Source organism: Vigna umbellata, chromosome 4 (genome assembly GCF_029865625.1).
Source record: "Vigna umbellata cultivar VRB3 chromosome 4, Vumbellata_1.0, whole genome shotgun sequence".
NCBI lineage: Eukaryota > Viridiplantae > Streptophyta > Magnoliopsida > Fabales > Fabaceae > Vigna > Vigna umbellata.
Genome location: NC_142168.1, coordinates 39,099,167 through 39,120,185, shown reverse-complemented (window position 1 = coordinate 39,120,185; position 21,019 = coordinate 39,099,167). Strand labels below are relative to the sequence as shown.

Below are 21,019 nucleotides of genomic sequence, written 5' to 3'. Positions count from 1 at the left end.
TCTAGACTTCGATATCTTCAGCCTTCGTCTCTTGACTTCTTCATCTTCATAACCCTTCGTCACTTTGTCGTCCCTGGTTTCCTTGCCTTTTCCTCTTCCAAATCCTTAATTCTGAAATCCCAAGCTTTAAGAGCTCACCAACGTTGCAAATGCTTGTTTAGGAGCTCTCCGATGGCTTTTTTTAGGAGCTTGTGATTTGCATAACCTTTGTGTCTCGCCATTTCCATCTCCCAACCTTCATGTCTCATCATTTGCATCTTGTGATGTCTGCGCCCTGCCGCTGCCAGCGATGTCTGTGCAATCGGCAACTATGCTCTCGCAAATCTGTTTGGCCGGTAGAAGCAGAGGCATCACATGAAGACCATGAAGTCCCACACTAGATTGGTGAAGAAGAGGATGACGAAGATTCAAAGAACGGCAACGCCGCTGTAGAAGAAAGCGCGTTCTCTCGGAAGGTATTGTTCCTGAAGCTTCTAAGAGAAGCCGATGATTATATCTCCTTAGTAATTCTTCTTCTGCATCTTCTATATCAATAAAATGATTAAATTTGGTTTAGGCATAAACAGATCCATAAGATAGCGACATCAAAAGCACCGCAACTTTTTCTTCTTCCCCAAGCTTCTTCCAATGTGATCGATGCAACAATACCTCCCTCCCCAACACGCCGCCACTGATAGCGGTGGCCCCAGCGCTGCCACTCTTCTTCCCCTTTCTCCCATCCTTGTTGTTCCCCTTGCTTATCCCCATAATCACTCTCTTCTTCTTCCTGCTTCTGATCCTGCAGGCTGAAGAAATAAACGATAAGAGAGTAAGGTCAAGGATTGATGTTAATCCAAGTATATACATTTTTTGGCACATAACACAAATCAACATTTAATCAACTATGAACTTGTTTCACATGGAATCTATAACCTATTTTTACAACCTATTTATCAAAGAAAGAACATTAACTATCATTATCAAGAAAGAACATTAACTATCATTATCAAAAACACTTTGAGTTACTTGGTTTGAAGAACCTGAGAGACCAAATATAGAATTATGGAATAAATAATTTAATCCTTTAATAGTGAATTTTTTGATTTTGAGATAGAAGTTTAATAAAGATAAACTAAACATTTAAATAATGAATTATCTAAATAAATCTTGTTAACTCAAGGTGACTATCTCCAAATTTAAAGATGTTACTTTCATGAACATGACAACTTTATTTGATAAACACTAGTACAAAACAAGAATTCAAACGCACATAATACGTTTCGGTTTTTAAAAAATCAAAGCATAAAAAAATACGATAGTATTTTTGTAATTTTAACCACTTTATAAGTCTCAGTTCAAGAAGAATCGGGACAGAAAAACATCTGTTACTTTGATTGTTTCATAACCGAAATATAAAAGCCTACAAAATCTCACATATCTTCCTTCGTATTAAATTTTTATTTTTTCAAACAATTTAAACATCGGTTAAGCAGATAACCGAGTCAGTATTCTTTGTATTTTCACCACTATTCTTTTTACTCTCTCGCCGCGTCTTCCTCTCCCATCTCCCCTTCTTCTCGCGCTCATCTTCCAACCTAGTTCACTCTCTCTTCTCTACGCTCCAATCTCACTCCAAAATCGGAAGCACAATGGTTCAAACTCAAAGTCCTAACTCGCTGCCGTGTGACTCAGTGCCGACTTTCCGATGATCATGGAGCTTCCCGATTCCACCGGCAGCGACTGCAACCTCAACGCGCTACGGTTGCAGCCACAACACAACAACCACCACCACGACGCTCGCTCAGGGCTCAGAATCGACCTTAACGAGATCCCTTCGCCTTCCTCCTTGTTCGCTAAAACCCTACCGGACTCCGCCACCGACATCGTCCGCGATTATGACGAGAACCCCGGGCCACCACCGGGAGCCCCCGTTGTCCTCCCCAGCAGTGGCCTCGCTTCTTGCACTGCTTGCTCCAAGCCCTGCCCCGCCGCCGCCGAGAGCCACCACCACCTCGTCGTGTGCGACGGCTGCGAGCGCGGCTTCCACCTCGCCTGCGAGTGCGTCGCCTCTGGTGTGAAGAGAAAGCGGTGGTCGTTGGGAGTGAAGCAGCTTCTCGATAACAGCTCCTAGGGTTCTAATCCAAATCCCCATCCCCAATTTTAGTGCTGCTGCTTGTTGAAAAATCTCATATCTCACATCCTGCAGGTTACAACTCACTCTCACATTGTCAGAAAGTGATAGCCGCTCATCGTTGCATTTCTTATTTGCAGTTGTCGTTTTCCTGTTTTTACATTGTATTTGTTTGTCAACTAAATGTTTCTACCAGTGAAATTTCTAGGTTCCATATTTACAAAGAAAACCAAGATACCCATGAAGCCTTGGGGGATATTGGAAATATGCTTGGTATCCAGGTGTCTATGATTCTTCGTTGGATACACTCTGTTGGCTTTTTGATTGATTTTTTACCGTGAAGGTTTTTGGATGATGGTTCATTCAATTTTGTATGTGATGGCATTGATTCCCTTTTAACCAATTATTAATATACATTCATGAACTGAAGCATGTGTGATATGATATGATAAATAAATTTGTTTACTATATTTTTATTTGTGAATTATTTGCTTGATATATTTATATTTGTTTATAAATGTATCATGCCTTTGTACAACCTTTTTCTTTTCAACCTGGAGATTTAGGAACATTAAATAAATGTAGTGTGCTATTATTACTCGTTCATTCGAATGTGGACCCTGCGTTTCCAAAACCTGTGGCAACATGTGGTTTGTTTCTCTCTTCTTTCTCTTTCATTCGAATGTGGTTTGTTTTCAAAAGCATGTTATTTGTAGCAACTAAATGTATATATCAAACTTTAGAGAGATAGAAGTTAAAATCTGAGACAAAAAAGTAGCATGTTAATCAAATGTTGTGATTTTCTGAATGGGATCTGGAGTTAGTTGTGTTATCTGTTTTCGAAGGAGTGCATTTTGCATTGATGAATAATGATGCAGGTTTTGTTTTGTGTGTTAGGGGTTATAACCAGTTCTGCAATCGGAAAGATCTTGAGGCTTCATGTTTTCTCAAGGATGACTGCGTGAAGATTGAGTGCAATATTGGTGTTGTGGTGACATCGTGCTATGATTCTTCCAAGTTAAACAAAATACAAGTTCCTGAGTCTGATATGAGGGAACAATTCAGCAGCTTGGAGTTCTGGTATATGATGATATCTATAATCAACCTTTATAGTTGTTTTTAAATAAAAATATAAAGATATTTTCCTTTTTTGTCTAACAGGGTATGAATAAATACACGTGATGTGGAGAAGCATGTGGAGAAGAAAAGAGGTTGTAGTCCATGGAATTATTTTTGGGATAGAAACAACAAGGTTGTGGTAAAGTTGCCGCGTGTGTGAGAGAATTGTTTGGAAGAGGACGTGTGTTAGAGGTGGACAAGTGGCAGAGGAGGTAGAAAATAGAAGTATTCTATATAAGAAAGGTTGAAAATGGAGAAGGAAGTAAGAGAAAGATGGAGCAGGAGAGAAAAAGATAGAGTGAATCAGGGAAAGAAAGGCTTGAAGGGATTCCGATAGAGGACAGTCCCTACGTGCAATACAAGGATATGGAGCATTATAAGCAACAGGGTTATGGGACGCAGGGCCATCAAAAACCAAAGACAGGTCGTGGTGCTGGAGCTACTGAAGCACCCACTCTTTCTGGTCTGCACTTTCTTCTTAGTCCCATGCTACTGCCACTGCTGCAAATAATCACAAAGGATTTCCTTGGTCATTTCTATTATTAAACATTTTAAATTTTCGTTTATACTTTTCTTCTAGATGCTGTCAACAGGGCGTTTCTGGTACCTATTAATGCATATGGTGGTGATAACAGGGCGTTTGAAAACTTTTTACTTTTAATCTGCCTAGGAATCCTTGTATGGCTGATGTATAGATTCAAGGAAAAACTTAAAGGTTAAAAATTCATAATTCATCTTCCCACACTATTTTCTTTGATTATATTTATTTGCTTTGATTATATTTAAACCCCTCTATTGCAGCAGAAAAAAAGAACCCTTCTACTGCCTCGGTTTGAAAATCGAGGCATAAGACCCTCTCCGAGAACTGCTGCGGATAATAAAAAATAATCATAGTGAAACGAGGTTCAAATACAAAGGGTACTAAAGGAAGAAGAGAATCATAAGTCATATAATGAAAGAAGTTGCAACTGAAGCAACAAGATTTGAAGAAAATAAGATTATAACTCTCATTGTGAAAATTTGAATCTTATAGTAAAGAAGTTATCAAAATTCTTAAAAAGTAAGAACAAAATATCCACACTAGAACAAGAAAACATATCTACATACACCAGCTTAAAAAATTATAAGATTAAATCAATAACGTTAAAATTAATTCTTTCTTTAAATATGAACCAACAAAATTCAAGAAGCCTATAAAAAAAAGAAGACCTTTGTAATATAAAAAGACAATATATTAAGCTTACGTAGAAAGTAATAATGATTGATTTATATATGAATTTATAAATTAAAAATCATTTATATTTGAAATTTTTTTATTATAAATAAAAATTATAATTATTTTATAAATTAGAGTTAAAATTAGTCTCTAATATTAGTCAAAATTTTAGTTATTAAAAAGTTAGTATCTAAATAATCTCTAATTTAAAATCGGTCTAAATTGGTCGTAACCAAATTTCATTTCATGAATTGAATTATAAATTTATACTCTTTTTCGCAACCATCAATACATTTTCCAACTAAATCCTTAATTACAAAATGACATCCTCTAATGTTATATTATAAATAAAAGTATAATTGAAAGATGTTAATTATTATTATTTTCTTTTTGAAGTAAAAGCAACCATAAATAAATATAAAAAGTTTCATTGTCATCCTCACGTGGTATAAAAGTGTCAATTGAATCCAAACATAGAAAAAATTTGTGTCAAAGTAGTCATTTTTCCTATATCTCTGTGTCTTCCTTTCATATGTCACTTCTCTGGAGCTATGAAAAGCCTTAAATTGGATAAGGTAAAATGAATATCTGTACTTGATTGTATGAAAGGAAGACACAGATATATAGGAAAAATGACTACTTTGACACAAATTTTTTCTATGTTTGGATTCAATTGACACTTTTACACCACGTAAGGACGACAATGAAACTTTTACACCACGTGAGGATGACAATGAAACTTTTTTAAAAATGAGGATGAATTTGACACAATTCAACCAAACTGAGAACAAAGGAAGCAATTAAACCAAAAGAATAACACAATAACACTTTGCAATGACACTCTTAAAGATTATCTTTGTTCGCCATGTAAAGTTCACTTGCAATTCCAATTAGTGGCTACAACGTTCCATTTTCACTACACTAACTTTATTATTTCCGAGCAGAAAACGAAGGAGAAGCTTCTCAGTTCCCAAAATACAACAAAACCCTCTGATTGAAAACTATGTGAATGATTATTAATTTCCCTTTCTCCAAAACTCTTGGGAATTTCTATAGACACCAATGTCAGTATATATATTTATTCTCCTCTTGGTTTCCCTCCTCACTCTCAAGCAAAAGGCTCTACTCATTTGTTTTGTAACGTGCTTTTCAATGGATTATTGTAGCAAACATGATATTCTGCTAGTGGGAGAGGAAGATTTTTCATTCTCACTAAGTCTGGCTAGGACAATTGGCACAGCCAAATACATGGTTGCTACCTCTTTGTATCATAGAGGTACATTTTTAAATATATATTGAAGTTGAAACATTGTACATATATGATGCATGCAACTTTGCAAACGTGATATATATATATATATATAAAATACATTTTGCTGACTGTTTCATCATGTTTAATTGCATGCACAAAAATTTTAAGTGACTTTGGAGAATAAGTATTGTCCAGAGGTGTCACAAAACATGAAAGAACTTGAGGATCTTGGTTGCACCATTTTGACTGAAGTTGATCCAAAGACAATGGCCCAACACGATATTCTGCAACATCGAAGGTTTAATCGCATAATTTATAATTTTCCTCATGCTAACTTCTATCGTCCAGAAAGTGAAGGCTCCCAGATTCAGTAAGTTAATTATGCAAAAAATATGCAAGTTATTTTTGTTTAGCTGTATATATTCACACTATGCATATTCCAAACTAAATGCAGGCTTCACAAGAACGTAGTTAGAGGATTTCTGCAAAATGCTAAACTTATGCTTCAATCTAATGGTGAAATCCATATAAATCACAAGAAAAAACACCCTTACTCTTTGTGGGATATCGAGTTTTTGGCAAGCTGTGAGCATTTGAAACTTGTTGGAGAAGTTAAGTTTGATCAAGCTCTTTATCCTGGTTACAAGATCAATAGAGAATCTCGGTCATCATGTGATCAAAGTTCTGTTATTGAAGAAAGCAGTACTTTCAAGTTCTCATTTTAAACTGTTGCTAAAATAAATATTAGTATTATTGACCTATGTTTTTTTGCTTCCTTATGAAAATTGCAACATTGGTTTTCGGTTTAAGCTATATCAATTTTAAGTTATGATCATAGAGTTTTGAATCTCCATTTCTTTCTCTTGTGAACTTCCATGTGTAGCATTCTTGTGATAGGGTGAACTTGACATTCAGAAACGTAGTAATATAAGGTCAGACTGAAATGTAAGAAAATTATGAAAAATTAATTTCAGCTTTTCGACTAATTCCTATACACTAACTGTTACTTTTTCTAATAATTGAACTGAATTAGCCATTTTTCTAACATGTTTTAAATCCCATTTTTAGTTCATATACGTTATGTGAAACGTATATGTTTTCATGGGAATAGTTAGTCAAGGCTCAAACAATTTACAAATAAGGAAAATTGTTTTTATAACTTATTTATACTTATAAAATGGAAAATGCACGTGCAAAAAATATTAAATTCTTGGACCTCCATTTATTAATTAGAAGATAATGATATACAGATACACAGTACCATCATTTTTTTATAATATTTACAATTCACAATGGTTTAGTACAACTCTATTAAATCGCTTCTTTTGAATTAAAAAAAAAATTGTTTTAAAATACGATGACTGTCAAATTCAGAAAGTTATGCAAAAAATGCGCTGCCTGTGTACTCCTTTCCTGAATACCTTTTTCTAAATGGTTGAATATTTATAAGATTTTCTTTGTCGGTTATGCTCTGATTTTTTTTTCGAAAAGCTTAAATGGTGTTTTAGAGAAAAATTATTTATAAATTAGTCTCGTGGTATAAAATTGGTTGGGCTTTAACTATATTTTTCCAATATATTTGAGTAATTCTTCCTCGGTTATGAATTGTGTTTTTTACATTTGTTTTTAAAGTTTTATATGACAATAGCTTTTTTCTTATCCATGCGTTAGTATCCAGTCAAATTGTAATTAATTTATACTTTTTCATGAACGTCGGAATGAGAAATTAATTTATAGTGGAGTACATTAAAAGCTGTAAACGGAACCTTTTTTTACATGGGGTGAATTGCTAATCTAGTCACTATTTTTATTGAGATGGAATAATTTAATGAATTTTAAATAAAAAACAGTTAAAATAAATGGTGAGTGAATTTATTACACGTGTAGTGATTGAATTTTGGTACATTGATATAAATACATGCTTAGCAAAGAAGGAGAAATTCATATTACTCAAAAGACAGCAAATGATTGGTGTTGGTGGGGAAGAGGAGTTATCTTCTGCTATAACTTGGTTACATTGACAAAAGAGGAGATTGAAGGTAACTGTGTTAAAATATTTCCTCATTGCAGAGTGCAAAACATTCATATTTTCATGAGTTATTTGTTAAATATTTTCATATCTTCTGCTATCACATATTTTATTTTTATTTAAAAAGTCATAAATTTAGTTTTTCGTGATTAATATCGTTAGCTTTTTTCATGTGAGAAACTGTGTCGCTTTTCCAACCCATTTAAGATACATATACTGTGTTTCTAAATTGGTAAAATAGCTTGATACGGTGTATTACGGTTTCAGTTTGGTAAAGTTGATAAAACATGTATAATATTTCTTTAAGTAGACAAGATATTCGGATAATAATAAGATATTAGAAACTCATAAATCGGTTGAAAGTTAGAGAGCTCGGTTGTATCCTTTTTATGGCCTACTACAAATGCGTAAGTGTTGGGTGGTCTGTAAAGAAACACATGAAACGTGATTCACGCAACCTACAAAATGTGATCACCACTTATGAGGGGAAGACATATGAGAACAACAATCAATTTATTCAATCACAATCTTTATATCAATTATAATAGGTGAACAATATCAAACTCTTTCCCAAGATTGAAATTCATTAAACAACTATGAAGCATCACATACAATTCAGAATATAGCCACTAAAATAGTACTTTCACATCTTGATGAACCTGAAATTTCGTGACGCCCTTTCTCTAAACATAGGACACGTAAATTGAATGTGTAGAATGAATCACTGAGAATCATTGGCCAACCAAGCAACCCTAACAGTTAATTATGAAATCAAACGTTTAACACTCAAAGTTGTATCAGTTTTCAGTTAGAGTATAATCCAGACATAATTCATTCAGATATTCCAAAAATCTCTTATTAACTATTTCACTTTCATGGATCGAAAACAGAGCACACACAACACATTTCTCAATCATCAAGGTTCAGACCAAGGTGAATATCTACACGTCAACACGAACATTCCAATGTACCATAAAATATCATTCACATTATCAATAATATTTCAAACAATACCCACGAATCCAGAACTAAGAAAATTAAGCAGATACACGAATCAAACAAACACATTCAATTTAGCTCCTCGTACCTTGTCCGAAAACTCCTCACTGTAAGACCCTAGACTCAACAATCTTCGCACCTCTCGCTCTCAACCTCCGCGCCTCTCTTGGTCACGATTGGATACTCGGATGCAGATTGGGCTCGCTGTGTTGAGACTAGACGATCAACCTATGGCTATTCTATCTTCTTAGGAGGAAATCTCGTCTCATGAAGTGCTAAGAAACAACCAACCGTAGCTCGATCAAGTTGTGAATTAGAATATAGAGTCATGGCTAACGCAGCAGCTGAACTAATATGGCTTACTCATCTTCTACATGATCTGCATATTTCCTATCAAGCACCAACTCTTCTTTGTGACAACAAGAGTGCAATATTCCTCTCCCAAAATCCAGTGGCTCACAAACAAGCTAAACATATTGATATTGATTACCACTTTGTTCGAGAGCTTGTTCTATCTAACAAACTGGTCACTCAATTCATTCCTTCCAATCTCCAACTAGCAGACATATTCACTAAAAGTCTGCCTCGACCATTGTTCCAGTTCTTCAGAGCCAAGCTTCACGTTGGACTGAATCTCATGCTTTGCTTGAGGGGGGATAATAGGAAGTAATATATCTGATTACAATTTACCTTATTTAGCTTCTGCATAATTGATTCTGTATATTCCTTCCTTATTTATAGGATCTAGGTATTTTGTATAGTCTATATATTGTACGTTGGTTACTCTTTCCAAATCACTCCAATCCTTACAAAGAGTAACTAGAAAACATGTTTCTTGTTGGTTATCATAAAAAAAGGAGAGATTGTTGATAAGGAAGCTAAACCTACCCTTTATATCTTTATTTTTTATGATGAACAAGATAATGATTTTATAGTTTCTTACACAACAAATGACATAACAATTGTTTTATCTCTATCTTGTTTATGCTCGATATGAGAGTTCATTTGTATTAAATGAATCATGTATTAAACAGATTAATAATATTACTTCTAGATGATTTAACATTGTATATAATCTGTTAGATTTCTCCATATCACTTTATATGTTTAACAGAGGCAAACTGCTCTATAGTAATCGATTACGTAAGTTGTCTAATCGATTAAATCATTTTGTTTTGTTCAAATCCATTTCATTTAATAGTATGATCTGTTACAATTGTCAATTGAATTTATAACTGGCTTATGTGATTAAATAATTTGCATGCTAAGGATAAACTGTTAAAACAAAAACAAAACTATTGAAGTAGAAGGAAAACCTTAACAGATGACATAAAAACCTTAATCGATTATAATGCGTCAAGATTTAGAAAATCATATATATGCAACTTGAGTTATGTTTCAAAACAATTAATTGATATCATTTTCAAATACTAACATTTACATTGAGTTTTGCATACAGGAGCGTTCAAGAAGAGATCTTGGAGAATTAAGGCTACATTGGTTGCTTATACATCAAGATTCTTTCAAGAAAAGTGGGCTAAAGTTGTTTTGATTTGATTTGCACTGAAGGAGTGTGACTTGGAAATCAGTTTCATCATAAACAATATGTGTTTGTGTTCCTGTGCAGGCAGGTTTGCCAGGGTTTAAAGGCTCTGAGTGCTCTTGTATTAAGAGATTGAGGATTGTTCATTTCTTAAGTAACTATATTGATTTTGAGTATGGTGAGAAGTGCATTGAGATGGGTATCTCTGTATATCCTTAAACTCACTCAAATTATAGTAGAATTCATTCAACTCAGGTTGTTGAAGGAGGACTCAATGTAGGCTTGAGATTAGTCCAACCAATATAGATTGTCTGTGTTGATCTATCCCTCTACTCTTTCTCTTTTATTGTTAATTAACCACTTATTGTTTATTAATTTCAAGAAAGCCAAAAATTTCATATTGAAAAGACAAACTTTTAAGGCTTAATCCAATTCAAATTGTTTATTGAATTTTTTTATTATAAATAAAAATTATAATTATTTTATAAATTAGAATTAAAATTAGTCTAAATTGTTCGTAACCAAATTTCATTTCATGAATTTAATACTTTTTTTCGCAACCATCAATACATCTTCCAACTAAATCCTTAATTACAATATGACATCCTCTAATCTTATATTATAAATAAACGTATAATTGAAAGATGTTAATTATTAGATGTTTTTTTTTGAAGTAAAAGCAACCATAAATAAATATAAAACGGTGAGAATAGAACAGATAAAAAGAAGAACACAATAACCCTTGCAATGACACTCTTAAAGATCATCTTTGTTCGCCATGTAAAGTTCACTTGCAATTCCACTTAGTGGCTACAACGTTCCATTTCCACTACCCTAACTTTATTATTTCCAAGAAGAAAACGAAGGAGAAGCTTCTCAGTTCCCAAAATACAATAAAACCCTCCGATTGAAAAATGTGTCAATGATTATTAATTTCCCTTGCTCCAAGACTGTGGGGAATTTCTATAGACACCAATGTGAGTATATATATTCATTCTCCTCTTGGTTTACCTCCTCACACTCAAGTAAAAGTCTCTACTCATTTGTGTTGTAACGAGCTTTTCAATGGATTATTGCAGCTATCAAGATATCCTGCTAGTGGGAGAGGGAGATTTTTCATTCTCACTAAGTCTGGCTAGGACATTTGGCACAGCCAAAAACATGGTTGCTACCTCATTGGATTCTAGATGTACGTTTTTAACTATATTGAAGTTGAAACATTCTACATATACGATGCATGCAACTTTGCAAACATGATATATTTATATGTAATAAATTTTGCTGACTGATTCATTATGTTTAATTGCATGCACAAAATTTGTAAGTGTTTTTGACGGTTTTGTATGCAAAGGCATCACAAAACTTGAAAGAACTTGAGGATCTTGGTTGCACCATTGTGAATGAAGTTGATGTAATGACAATGGCCGAACATCCACTTCTGCAAGATCGAAAGTTTGATCGCATAATTTATAATTTCCCTCATGCTGGTTTCTATGGTCGTGAAAGTGACTTCTCCCAGATTCGGTAAGTTAATTGTGCAAAAAGTATGCAAGTTATTTTGTTTAGCAGTATATATCATTCACACTATGCATATTCCAAACTAAATGCAGGCTTCACAGGGACTTAGTTAGAGGGTTTCTGCAGAATGCTAAACTTATGCTTAGTTCTTTTGGTGAAATCCATATAACTCACAAGACAACGTACCCTTTCACCATGTGGGATATCGAGTATTTGGCAAGTTGTGAGGGCTTGAGACCTGTTGGAGAAGTTGAGTTTGATAAAGCTCTTTATCCTGGTTACGAGAACAAAAGAGGATCTGGGTCATCATGTGATCAAAGTTTTGTTATTGGAAAATGCAGTACCTTCAAGTTCTCATTTTAAAAAACATATTTGTTTTAAATTATGATGACTGTAAAATTCAGAAAGTTATGCAAAAAATGTGCTGCCTCTGTACTCCTTTCCTGAATACACCTTTTTCTAATGGTTTGAATATTTATAAGATTTTCTTTTTGTCGATTGTTCTCTGATTTTTACCATCCAAAAGAATATGGTATTCCGTTACTATTTATTCTTGAATGCTGTTTTAGAGAAAAAAATTATCTATAAATTAGTCTCGTGGTATAAAGTTTGTTGTTCTTTAACTATATTTTTCCAATATCTTTGAGTAATTCTTCCTGTTATGACCTGTGTTTCTTTATATTTGTTTTTAAAGTTTTATATGACAATTGTTTTTTTCTTATGCATACGTTAGTATCCAGTCAAATCGTAATTAATTGTGGAGAACATTAAAAGATGTAAACGGAGCCTCTTTTTTTTATTACAAGGGGTGAATTGCTAATCCAGTCACTATTTTTGTTGAGGAGGAATAATTTAATGTATTTGAAATAAAATTAAAGTTAAAAAGTAAGGTACAAAATAGTGGGTAAATTTATTACACGTGTAGTGTGTGAAGTCAAGTACATTATATAAATACATGAAGACGCAACATAGGGTTTCTCCTTCCTTTTCAATCATTTTATTTCAGATTGCTGCGTTTTGGGGTTTCCTTTTCTTGTGTTTTAGATCTTGCAAATGTTAAGGATTGTATATTAGGATTTTGAATCAGAGTTGATTTTTATGTTGAGGTTCTTTTCTTTGATTGCGAATTGAGTTTCCTTTTTTTCTTATTTTTTGCGTTTTAGGTTTTTGTGTTCATTATCTTGCAATTTGGGATTTTCTCCTTACCTTGTTCCCTATTTTTAATTGCTTTGTGTTGGGTGGTAGTGGAATGGTGACTTCCTTTTGTTTTTTGTATTCTCTATGCATGAATGGACAGAGGAGAAAGGGAAAGAGAATGGAGATTTTGGATGATGATCGTGTAGGTTTCGACAGTGTTATAGTGTATACGTTGAACTTGAAAAATGATAGTGCTGTAATGGTGGGTTCGGGATGAAGAAAGGGGAAATGGGTAATTGTTTTTCTATTTATATAGGTGAGATGTGATAATGTATGTGTTAAAAGAATGGAGGTTTATGGGGACGAAGAAAGGGGAAATGGGTAATTGTTTTTCTATTTATATAGGTGAGATGAGATAATGACTGTGTTAAAAGAATGGAGGTTTATGGTGATGAAGAAAGTGAAGGAAAGGTAGATGATGGGCACACATCATTAAGTCATGACACACAACAACAACACGGTTTCATTTAACCCTATATTAAACTTTGTCCACGTCATTAATTTTTATTTTTAAAAGTTACATCTTAATTAACCTTAGTGTGTCACGTATTACAAAACTAGACACCTCATTCACTTTTGCTCGGATGGGCAACTACACCATTATGTTTTTAATACCGTAAGTTAAAAGGACCATTTTTGAACCATTTTTTACGAAATATGAGACATTACTGAACTTTTTTAAAAGATACGAAGCCCAAAACTAGAGACTAAACGATGAATTAAACCTAGTTTTTTTTTGTGACAAACTGTGTCACTTTTCCAACCTGTTTAAGACACATGTATTATGTCTCTAAGTTGGCACGATAGCTTGATGACAAATGGTGTGTCACGTTCTCATTTTGGCAAGGTTGATAAGACATGCATACTATTTCTCTAAGTCGACAAGATATCCGGGTAATCTAATAAGGTATTAGGATAACTCGATAAGGTGCATGGAGAACTCATAGCTTTGTAAGGTACAACGGATATCTCAACACATAACCATCATTCATACATTCACATACCCTTACTCACCAATGGTAACAGAAAATCGTAAACCATATTCTCATTCACATGCATAAAAAACTAGGTAAGCATCCTCACACCTTGGTCAATTCTAAGGCTTTATCTACACAATAACACACTTATCATAGCTCGGTAAGGTACAATGGATATCTCAACACATAACCATCATCCATACATTAACATACCCTTACTTACCAATGGTAACAAAAAATCATAAACCATATTCACATTCACATGCATAAAAAACTAGGTAAGCATCCCTATAACTTGGTCAATTATAAGGTTTTATCTACACAATAACACATTTATCTCAATGACTCTTTCCCTCTTCTACAAATCTCCATCTTTTCCAACTTCTCACGTGCAACACTCCCTCTTTCTCACAATCCTCTCCTTTTCTCTCTCACTTTCACGCAAGGGTTTTAGGTTTTCAATTCTGCATACCCTTCTCTCTCTTTTATTTTTTAACCCATCAAATCCTCTCCCTACTTGTTTTAATTCTTGTAAACCATCCACTTTCTCTCCGTATTCTAGTGCAACCACTTTTCAAAAATGGAGATGTGGATTTTGTCTCTTCTTTTCCATGTACAATTATCATAATATTTCAATTTATATTATTTAAAATACGTGTCTTTTTTTGGTACACCGGTATTTATAATTTCTACACCTAAATTAATAAAGAGGATAAAATGTTCTTACCTTAAAGTAGAAATATAAATAAAAGTCCAAAGTTTCCTTTAAAACTTTAGTCAACATACAATGAATATCTTAACACATAACCATTATCCATTCACATACCCTTACTCACCAATGGTAACAGAAAATCATAGACCATATTAACATTCACATGCATAAAAAAACCAAGTAAGTTTCCCCATACCTTGGTTAATTCTGAGACTTTATTCTTACGTGTAGCTTTTTTCTCTCACAATATGCCCTTTTTATGTACATCCCTATTTATAATTTCTGCACCTAAATTAATAAAGGGGAAAAACATTCTTGCCCTTAAGTAGAAATATAAATAAAAATCCAAAGTTTTCTTTTAAACTTTTCTCCCTACGATTTGAACCCACATTCATTCAATCCTAAACCAACATCTCTACCAACAAGCAAACACATTACGTTAGTAATAGCACACATCACAAATTCAACAATCATATAATAACATTTGTTGCACTTATTAAAATAAAAAATCAAATAAATAATATAAAATTTATGTTCTAGCCAAGCTTTAACATGTGACCACTTAGTCCAACAATGAGCTCTGACCAACTAAGTTACACAACACCTTATGAAAAACATAAAGGTTCCATAAAAGCATATTCAAGGCTCATTACAATATTATTTCTAAGTTCTACATTTTCTCGGATCTTACAAATTATATTTGAATGAAAAAAGAAACAAAAAATCTAAATATAAATAACTTTTTGTTTGGTTTAGAAAAAGAAGAACTAGAAAAAGAAAAGGCATATATTTAAATTAAATAAATATTACAATTTTATAAATCCCTTCTCTTCCGCCTTTTCTTTTTACATATTGGAGAGTACAATCATTTTCTTTGTGTTGTTAAACATTCCAATTAAATAGTATACATTGAAATTGAGTTTTCATTCTTGTTTTTATTTGGCAAAATTGTAAAAAATCCTTTAAAAATGTATTTTTGACTACTTATTAGAAACTAAAAGTAGTGATTCATTAAATAAGAGATGAGACTTAAAAATATATATATAATTTTTTTATAAATTCAATTTAAATAAGATGTTGTCCTTATACTTTCTCAAATTACAAAATGACTTTAAACAAGTATATAAAGTGGAGAGAATATACTATTGATGTTGTTCACTTGCACTTCCTCTTATTGGTATAACTTTTCACTTCCCAAAACTAAAAGAGTTCACAATACATTAAAAACCCTTTGTTGAAAATGTATGAATAATCATTGATTCGCCTTCCCAAAACACTTTGTCGAGAATTTCTTCAGCCACCAATATTTGTGTATATATATCCATCCTCATCAAGTGTAAGTGAAGACTTTCTAAAAGTGTAATTTAGGGTTAGATGGGAGATAAAAGAATAGCTCACTATCGTAGCTCTCACAAGATTTTGTTAGTGGGAGAAGGAGATTTCTCATTCTCACTATGTTTGGCTAAGGCATTTGGCACAGCCATAAACATGGTTGCTACCTCTCTAGATTCTAGAGGTACATTTTATATTTATATAAATGCATGCAACTTTTGATCTTGTACATTTTGCTAACTTCTTTTTTTAATATTTGCATATGTGAATTTTTCAAGCATCTTTAAGGAAGAAATATGGAAATGCATTGAGGAACTTAAGAGAACTTAAAGGTCTTGGATGTACCATTGTGCATGGAGTTGATGTGCACACTATGTTGGAACACCCACTTCTCGAAAATCGTTATTTTGATCGTATAATTTATAATTTTCCTCATGCTGGTTTCGCTTATCGTGAGAGTGATGACTATCAAATTAAGTAAGTTATGAAAAATAATTGTGTGATCTCTTTTTTTTTTTCAACATTAATTATTTTCATTTTTCATTTATACTCTCAGTTTCTATCTAGTTGTAGCTATAATGTATATACATTTCATGTGATGAAGAAATAAAATAACATGTTGTGTTTGTTGATTATATAGCATAAGAACTTATAAAAAAAGAAATACTTGTATGATGTAATATATGATGCTTTTGAGGAACAAATAGCTTTAAATTTTTCCCAAAATCCATTCTGTAATTTATACTATAATTTTTTGTTCTTTGTATAGAGACCTTAAAACATGTGCTTATCATATATATGATGTTTTAAGGGAAAAAAGCTTTAAACGGTCTCTTAAAAACTAAACTGTGCTTTAAATATATTTTAAATGCATTTATTATGAAAGTAGAGATGCGAAAAACTAATTTATTGTGAAATTGAAAAACGAAGGTGTAAAATGAAAACTCATTAACTATTTTAATAAGATTTGTTGTATTTCATTATTTTCTCATAAAACACATTACATTTAAAAAACAAAAGAAAAATAGTTAATGACTTTGTTATTTGATATGTTTTTTTACCTCTGTTAATACACCTATATTCTACATAAACGCAGGCTACATAGGTCTTTAGTGAGTGGATTTTTCTACAATGCTAAATTCATGCTTAACAAAGGTGCAGAAATTCACATTACTCACAAGACAGCACACCCTTTCAGTAAATGGAATATCAGAGGATTGGCTAAACGTCAGAGATTGTTGTTGGTGGAAGAAGCTGAGTTTTATCTGGATCTTTACCCTGGTTACAGTAACAAAAGAGGAGATGGACGTAACAGTGATAGAAGCTTCCCTATTGGAGAGTGCAACACATTCATGTTCATGAGTTATTTTGATCGTTTTTTATAGTAAAATTAAAAAATCATGCTATGGAAAAGAGTTTTTGGTATTACTTGGCAGTATGAAAATTGCAGCAATATTAGTAATCTTCTTTTACTTATATGCGATTTTAATGTTCAAACTTGAGTATGAAAATTGCAGCAATATTAGTAGTCTTGGATGAATGGTTTCCTAGTGATAAGAAAATGACTTATGGTTGCCAAAACTGCATAATGTTATAATCTCAGGGATTCAGTCTAATGCTTTTAATGAAACTGTGACTTGGTTTCTAGTGCTATTTCTGAATTTTTCTTACCGCATGACTGCTCTAACATGTTGTCCACAGACTAAACAGATGCACAAAATCTTAATAGAAGGAACTAAAGAAGTGTACCAAATTTAGCACACATAAATGGGTTCAAAACTTTTAAATCAAGAACAATGATTAGTACAGATGAAAAAATCTGTTTAACAAAACACACCAAGAAACCCGGCAAAGCAGTATACAAAATTACAAATTATACCAGTTTTAGAAACAAGGTATAAAGGGATTTTATAGCAGGAGAAGAAGAAAATGGGGTTTCATACCTCTACATGTGAGGAGTTGTATTCATAATTCATAATGCTATAATTGGAGACAGAGAAGATTAAATCAGAGTGGTTATAGTTGAGAACAATTAGGACATGAAAAATAACCTTTGGCTTGACATTTTACACATGCTATCTGCTTCACCTTTGATTCACTGTTATCAATTGTTTCAAACAAATCCTCAAGAGGTTTAATACCAAGCAAACCCCCTTCTCTAATAGACCCGGTTCCTTTGCAGGTGGAACAAGACAATCTCCTCAGGTTGCCACATCGCTTGCACATCCCCAATGAGCTGTAAGTAAAACATTGCAGTGTCAATAAAGAGAGGATATCAAAAAACAAAAAGCACCAATTTCTCACTGCAGGGTTTGTTTACAACATTTTCTCCTGATTTTTCTGCAGAATCTACTGCGTTATATTTATTCCTCAACACCGTTCAAAATCTAGCTATCGAAATTCACTTCATCATTCGTGCAATACAATTCAAAGGTTTGTGAAAGATTCAACACAATGGCACAGAATCAAATAACGAAGCAGTTCTTGAAAAAGAATCACACATATATAAATAGGGTTTGAGAGAGAAAACCTGCGTTGAGAAGAAGAGAAGAAGGCATCAACTTTGGTGGCAGCAACGGTGGCAGATAAGAGGAGAGCACCCACTGCCAAGCCAGCTATTTCACTTGCTGTGATGTTATCCATTTTCTTCCTTCTATCTTTAAATTTTCTATTCTCTTTAAATAATCACTTCAATTATTATTTGGTTACTTTTATTTTATTTGAAATTTTGTAAATGAATGGCCTATTAGCTCAGTTGGTTAGAGCGTCGTGCTAATAACGCGAAGGTCGCAGGTTCGAGACCTGCATGGGCCAATTTTACTTTTTTTTAATATGATTTTTTATTTTACGGATTTCAAGAATTTGGGTATTTTATGGGCTTATGGGAGCTTACAATAATAGAATTTGGGCCTTTTAATTTGGGTGTTTTATGGGCTTATGGGAGCTTACAATAATGCTTGCCATTTACTTCACTTGTTTTGAGTGCGAGAATATTCACTTACCATCTTACTTGTTTAATATATTTTTTTCTTTCATTTTAAAGTATTTTATTTTGCTTTTTCCAGAATATGGCTGAACTAATTATCTAAAAAAAAGAAAAATCTTTCCAAGTGGTGATATTTGATTCTTAATTGCTAAAGCTTTTTTGTTATTTAAACAAGTTATCTTATCTATACTAATATGAAAAATAAATTACATTATTTTTTGAAAGTTCTTTAAATAAAGTATTGGTGTATGTATAAAAATTAACAAAACTTAAGGTAAATAAATTACAATGATCTTGTTATGTTTTTTCAACTTAAAATATTTGTTCCAATCATAACTCTAATTAAATTAAATATAAATATAATTGAGTATATCTACACTTCAATGTGTAATGCAAAATGTTGAAGTTACTTTATAATAAGGTTTTTATTTTTACGGTAGGTTTTTACAAGACTAAACAAAACTACAACAAAACAAAATATATAATATATTTGTTATAAAGATGATTAATTTCTAACATACCTATATACAATGACTAACAAATTAGCTATGTAAGTAACATAGTTAAAAAATAAAAATATAACGAAAACCAATCCATCTTATTATGGAGTCAAGTGTACATGTCTTTGAGTTATTTGTATTTGTAAGCATTATTTAATATGTATATTTAGGTTGTCAAACTTCTAAACAAGTGGAGGCATAACAAATTCATATACTCCTAATTTTCCTACTTCCATATCAATTTTTCAATGTACCTAACAAAATAAAATTATTGTTTAAATGTAATTATTATAATGTCATGAAACATAAATGAAAGCATAATTTATAAAACCTAAGTTGTATGGATAAAATGTTTAATATGAAGCTTTCTCAATAATGTCTAATGTGTTAAGTGGAAAAAAAGTAAATAAGAAAAACAACAGTGTCACTCTAAAAACATTGTTGTCCCATTGTGCCGATAAGGGTTTCTTCCTCAACTTTGATTATGTCAAAAACTAACTTGTAGAATCATCTTGAACTTCTTCCATCTCATCATCATCATTATCAATTATATAATCTCAATACATATATTTACCATGATGAACAAATCTTTAACGAAAGTTAAAAGTTAGTTTAGCATTAATAAAATTATAAGAATAAAGGAAAACAAAAAGAAACATGACATAATACATTTGCACATACTAAGAGTTGCATGACCAAATGTCTTTTAGAAAACCAAAAATGTGTTTGCAATTTTTATGACCAATTAAACCTTTGGATTCGGCAAGACAACTCAACTAGAAACATCTCACACTTCATCAATCATTACCTATGTCTACTTTGGCTATATAAGGATGACCATGCAAACAGGCTCACAACCAATTATGAAAATGTGGGACGAGCTAAACATTTAAGTCCATCATCTAACACAGGCTTGTCTAGTAACCTAAACTATTTTTTTTTCATTATTGTGTAATATTATTTGTGTGTTGAATATGAATAAATTTTTCATTCATTATGTCATTGATATCATACATTTAAAAGTACAAATATATATTTTATTTCATGTCTCACTTTAATATTATTTTTTAGATTGCTTCCTTATTTACTTGTATAATAATAAAGTTTAGTCTTTAAGTTTTTATTTTTATAATTGTTATGCTTATAATAAATAATTATTTTTATAAGATTATCAACTTTCAAATTAATATATTACAAAAGAATTTTTAGATTTTTTTAAGGCAACAACGCAACTTTTTTTAAGGCTCACTCAAATAACTTCAAGATCCTTAAGTATGTTATTGACAACGTGCAAGGAACTCAAACTCTTACTTTAAAAAGTGTCAAATCTAATTTAGTTTTTTATAAGTTGTATCTCCATCTTTTACAAGACATTCTGCCTGTAAGACTTTACATTATTCCTTCATGATAGTGCCCTAAATTAATCACAAAAGCCCCAACCACTACCATAACCATCATGTACACATCTTAAGTGTTTTAATATTCGTATGACTGTCATTAATATATCATCACAACCATAAAGAATAAAC

At 32.3% G+C, this 21,019-nt stretch overlaps 3 protein-coding genes, 1 non-coding gene and 1 pseudogene across 10 annotated transcripts; 4 read left to right on the top strand and 1 right to left on the bottom strand.

Moving 5' to 3' along the window:
* The first annotated feature begins 1,420 nt into the window (after nucleotides 1–1,420).
* On the top strand, nucleotides 1,421–3,989 carry LOC124839218 (methyl-CpG-binding domain-containing protein 9-like). 7 transcript variants are annotated; one of them, XM_088111722.1, is made up of 4 exons: nucleotides 1,421–2,185; nucleotides 2,319–2,391; nucleotides 3,008–3,190; nucleotides 3,272–3,989. In XM_088111722.1, the coding sequence occupies exon 1, from the start codon at nucleotides 1,685–1,687 to the stop codon at nucleotides 2,108–2,110; it is 426 nt and encodes a 141-aa protein (XP_087967848.1). In that variant the 5' UTR covers nucleotides 1,421–1,684; the 3' UTR covers nucleotides 2,111–2,185; nucleotides 2,319–2,391; nucleotides 3,008–3,190; nucleotides 3,272–3,989. The 7 variants fall into 7 exon arrangements, with proteins under 7 accessions (XP_087967848.1, XP_087967849.1, XP_087967846.1 ...); XM_088111723.1 differs by having other exon boundaries at nucleotides 2,307–2,391; XM_088111720.1 differs by having other exon boundaries at nucleotides 2,319–3,190.
* A 1,917-nt stretch (nucleotides 3,990–5,906) lies between these two features.
* On the top strand, nucleotides 5,907–6,422 carry LOC148200136 (heavy metal-associated isoprenylated plant protein 41 pseudogene; annotated as a pseudogene).
* A 9,624-nt stretch (nucleotides 6,423–16,046) lies between these two features.
* On the top strand, nucleotides 16,047–17,389 carry LOC124839222 (uncharacterized protein At4g26485-like). The gene is made up of 3 exons (XM_047314974.2): nucleotides 16,047–16,188; nucleotides 16,283–16,481; nucleotides 17,101–17,389. The coding sequence occupies exons 1-3, from the start codon at nucleotides 16,047–16,049 to the stop codon at nucleotides 17,387–17,389; spliced, it is 630 nt and encodes a 209-aa protein (XP_047170930.1).
* Nucleotides 17,390–17,846: 457 nt separating this feature from the next.
* Nucleotides 17,847–18,667, bottom strand: LOC124839217 (chaperone). Its single transcript, XM_047314970.2, has 2 exons — nucleotides 18,535–18,667; nucleotides 17,847–18,240 (listed from the first exon to the last, which is right to left on the bottom strand). Exons 1-2 carry the CDS (start codon nucleotides 18,645–18,647, stop codon nucleotides 18,021–18,023), a joined length of 333 nt encoding a protein of 110 aa, XP_047170926.1. The 5' UTR covers nucleotides 18,648–18,667; the 3' UTR covers nucleotides 17,847–18,020.
* Nucleotides 18,668–18,744: 77 nt separating this feature from the next.
* TRNAI-AAU (transfer RNA isoleucine (anticodon AAU)) lies at nucleotides 18,745–18,818 on the top strand. Its single transcript has one exon. It is a non-coding gene; the product is annotated as a tRNA-Ile (tRNA).
* The last annotated feature ends 2,201 nt before the right edge of the window (nucleotides 18,819–21,019 follow it).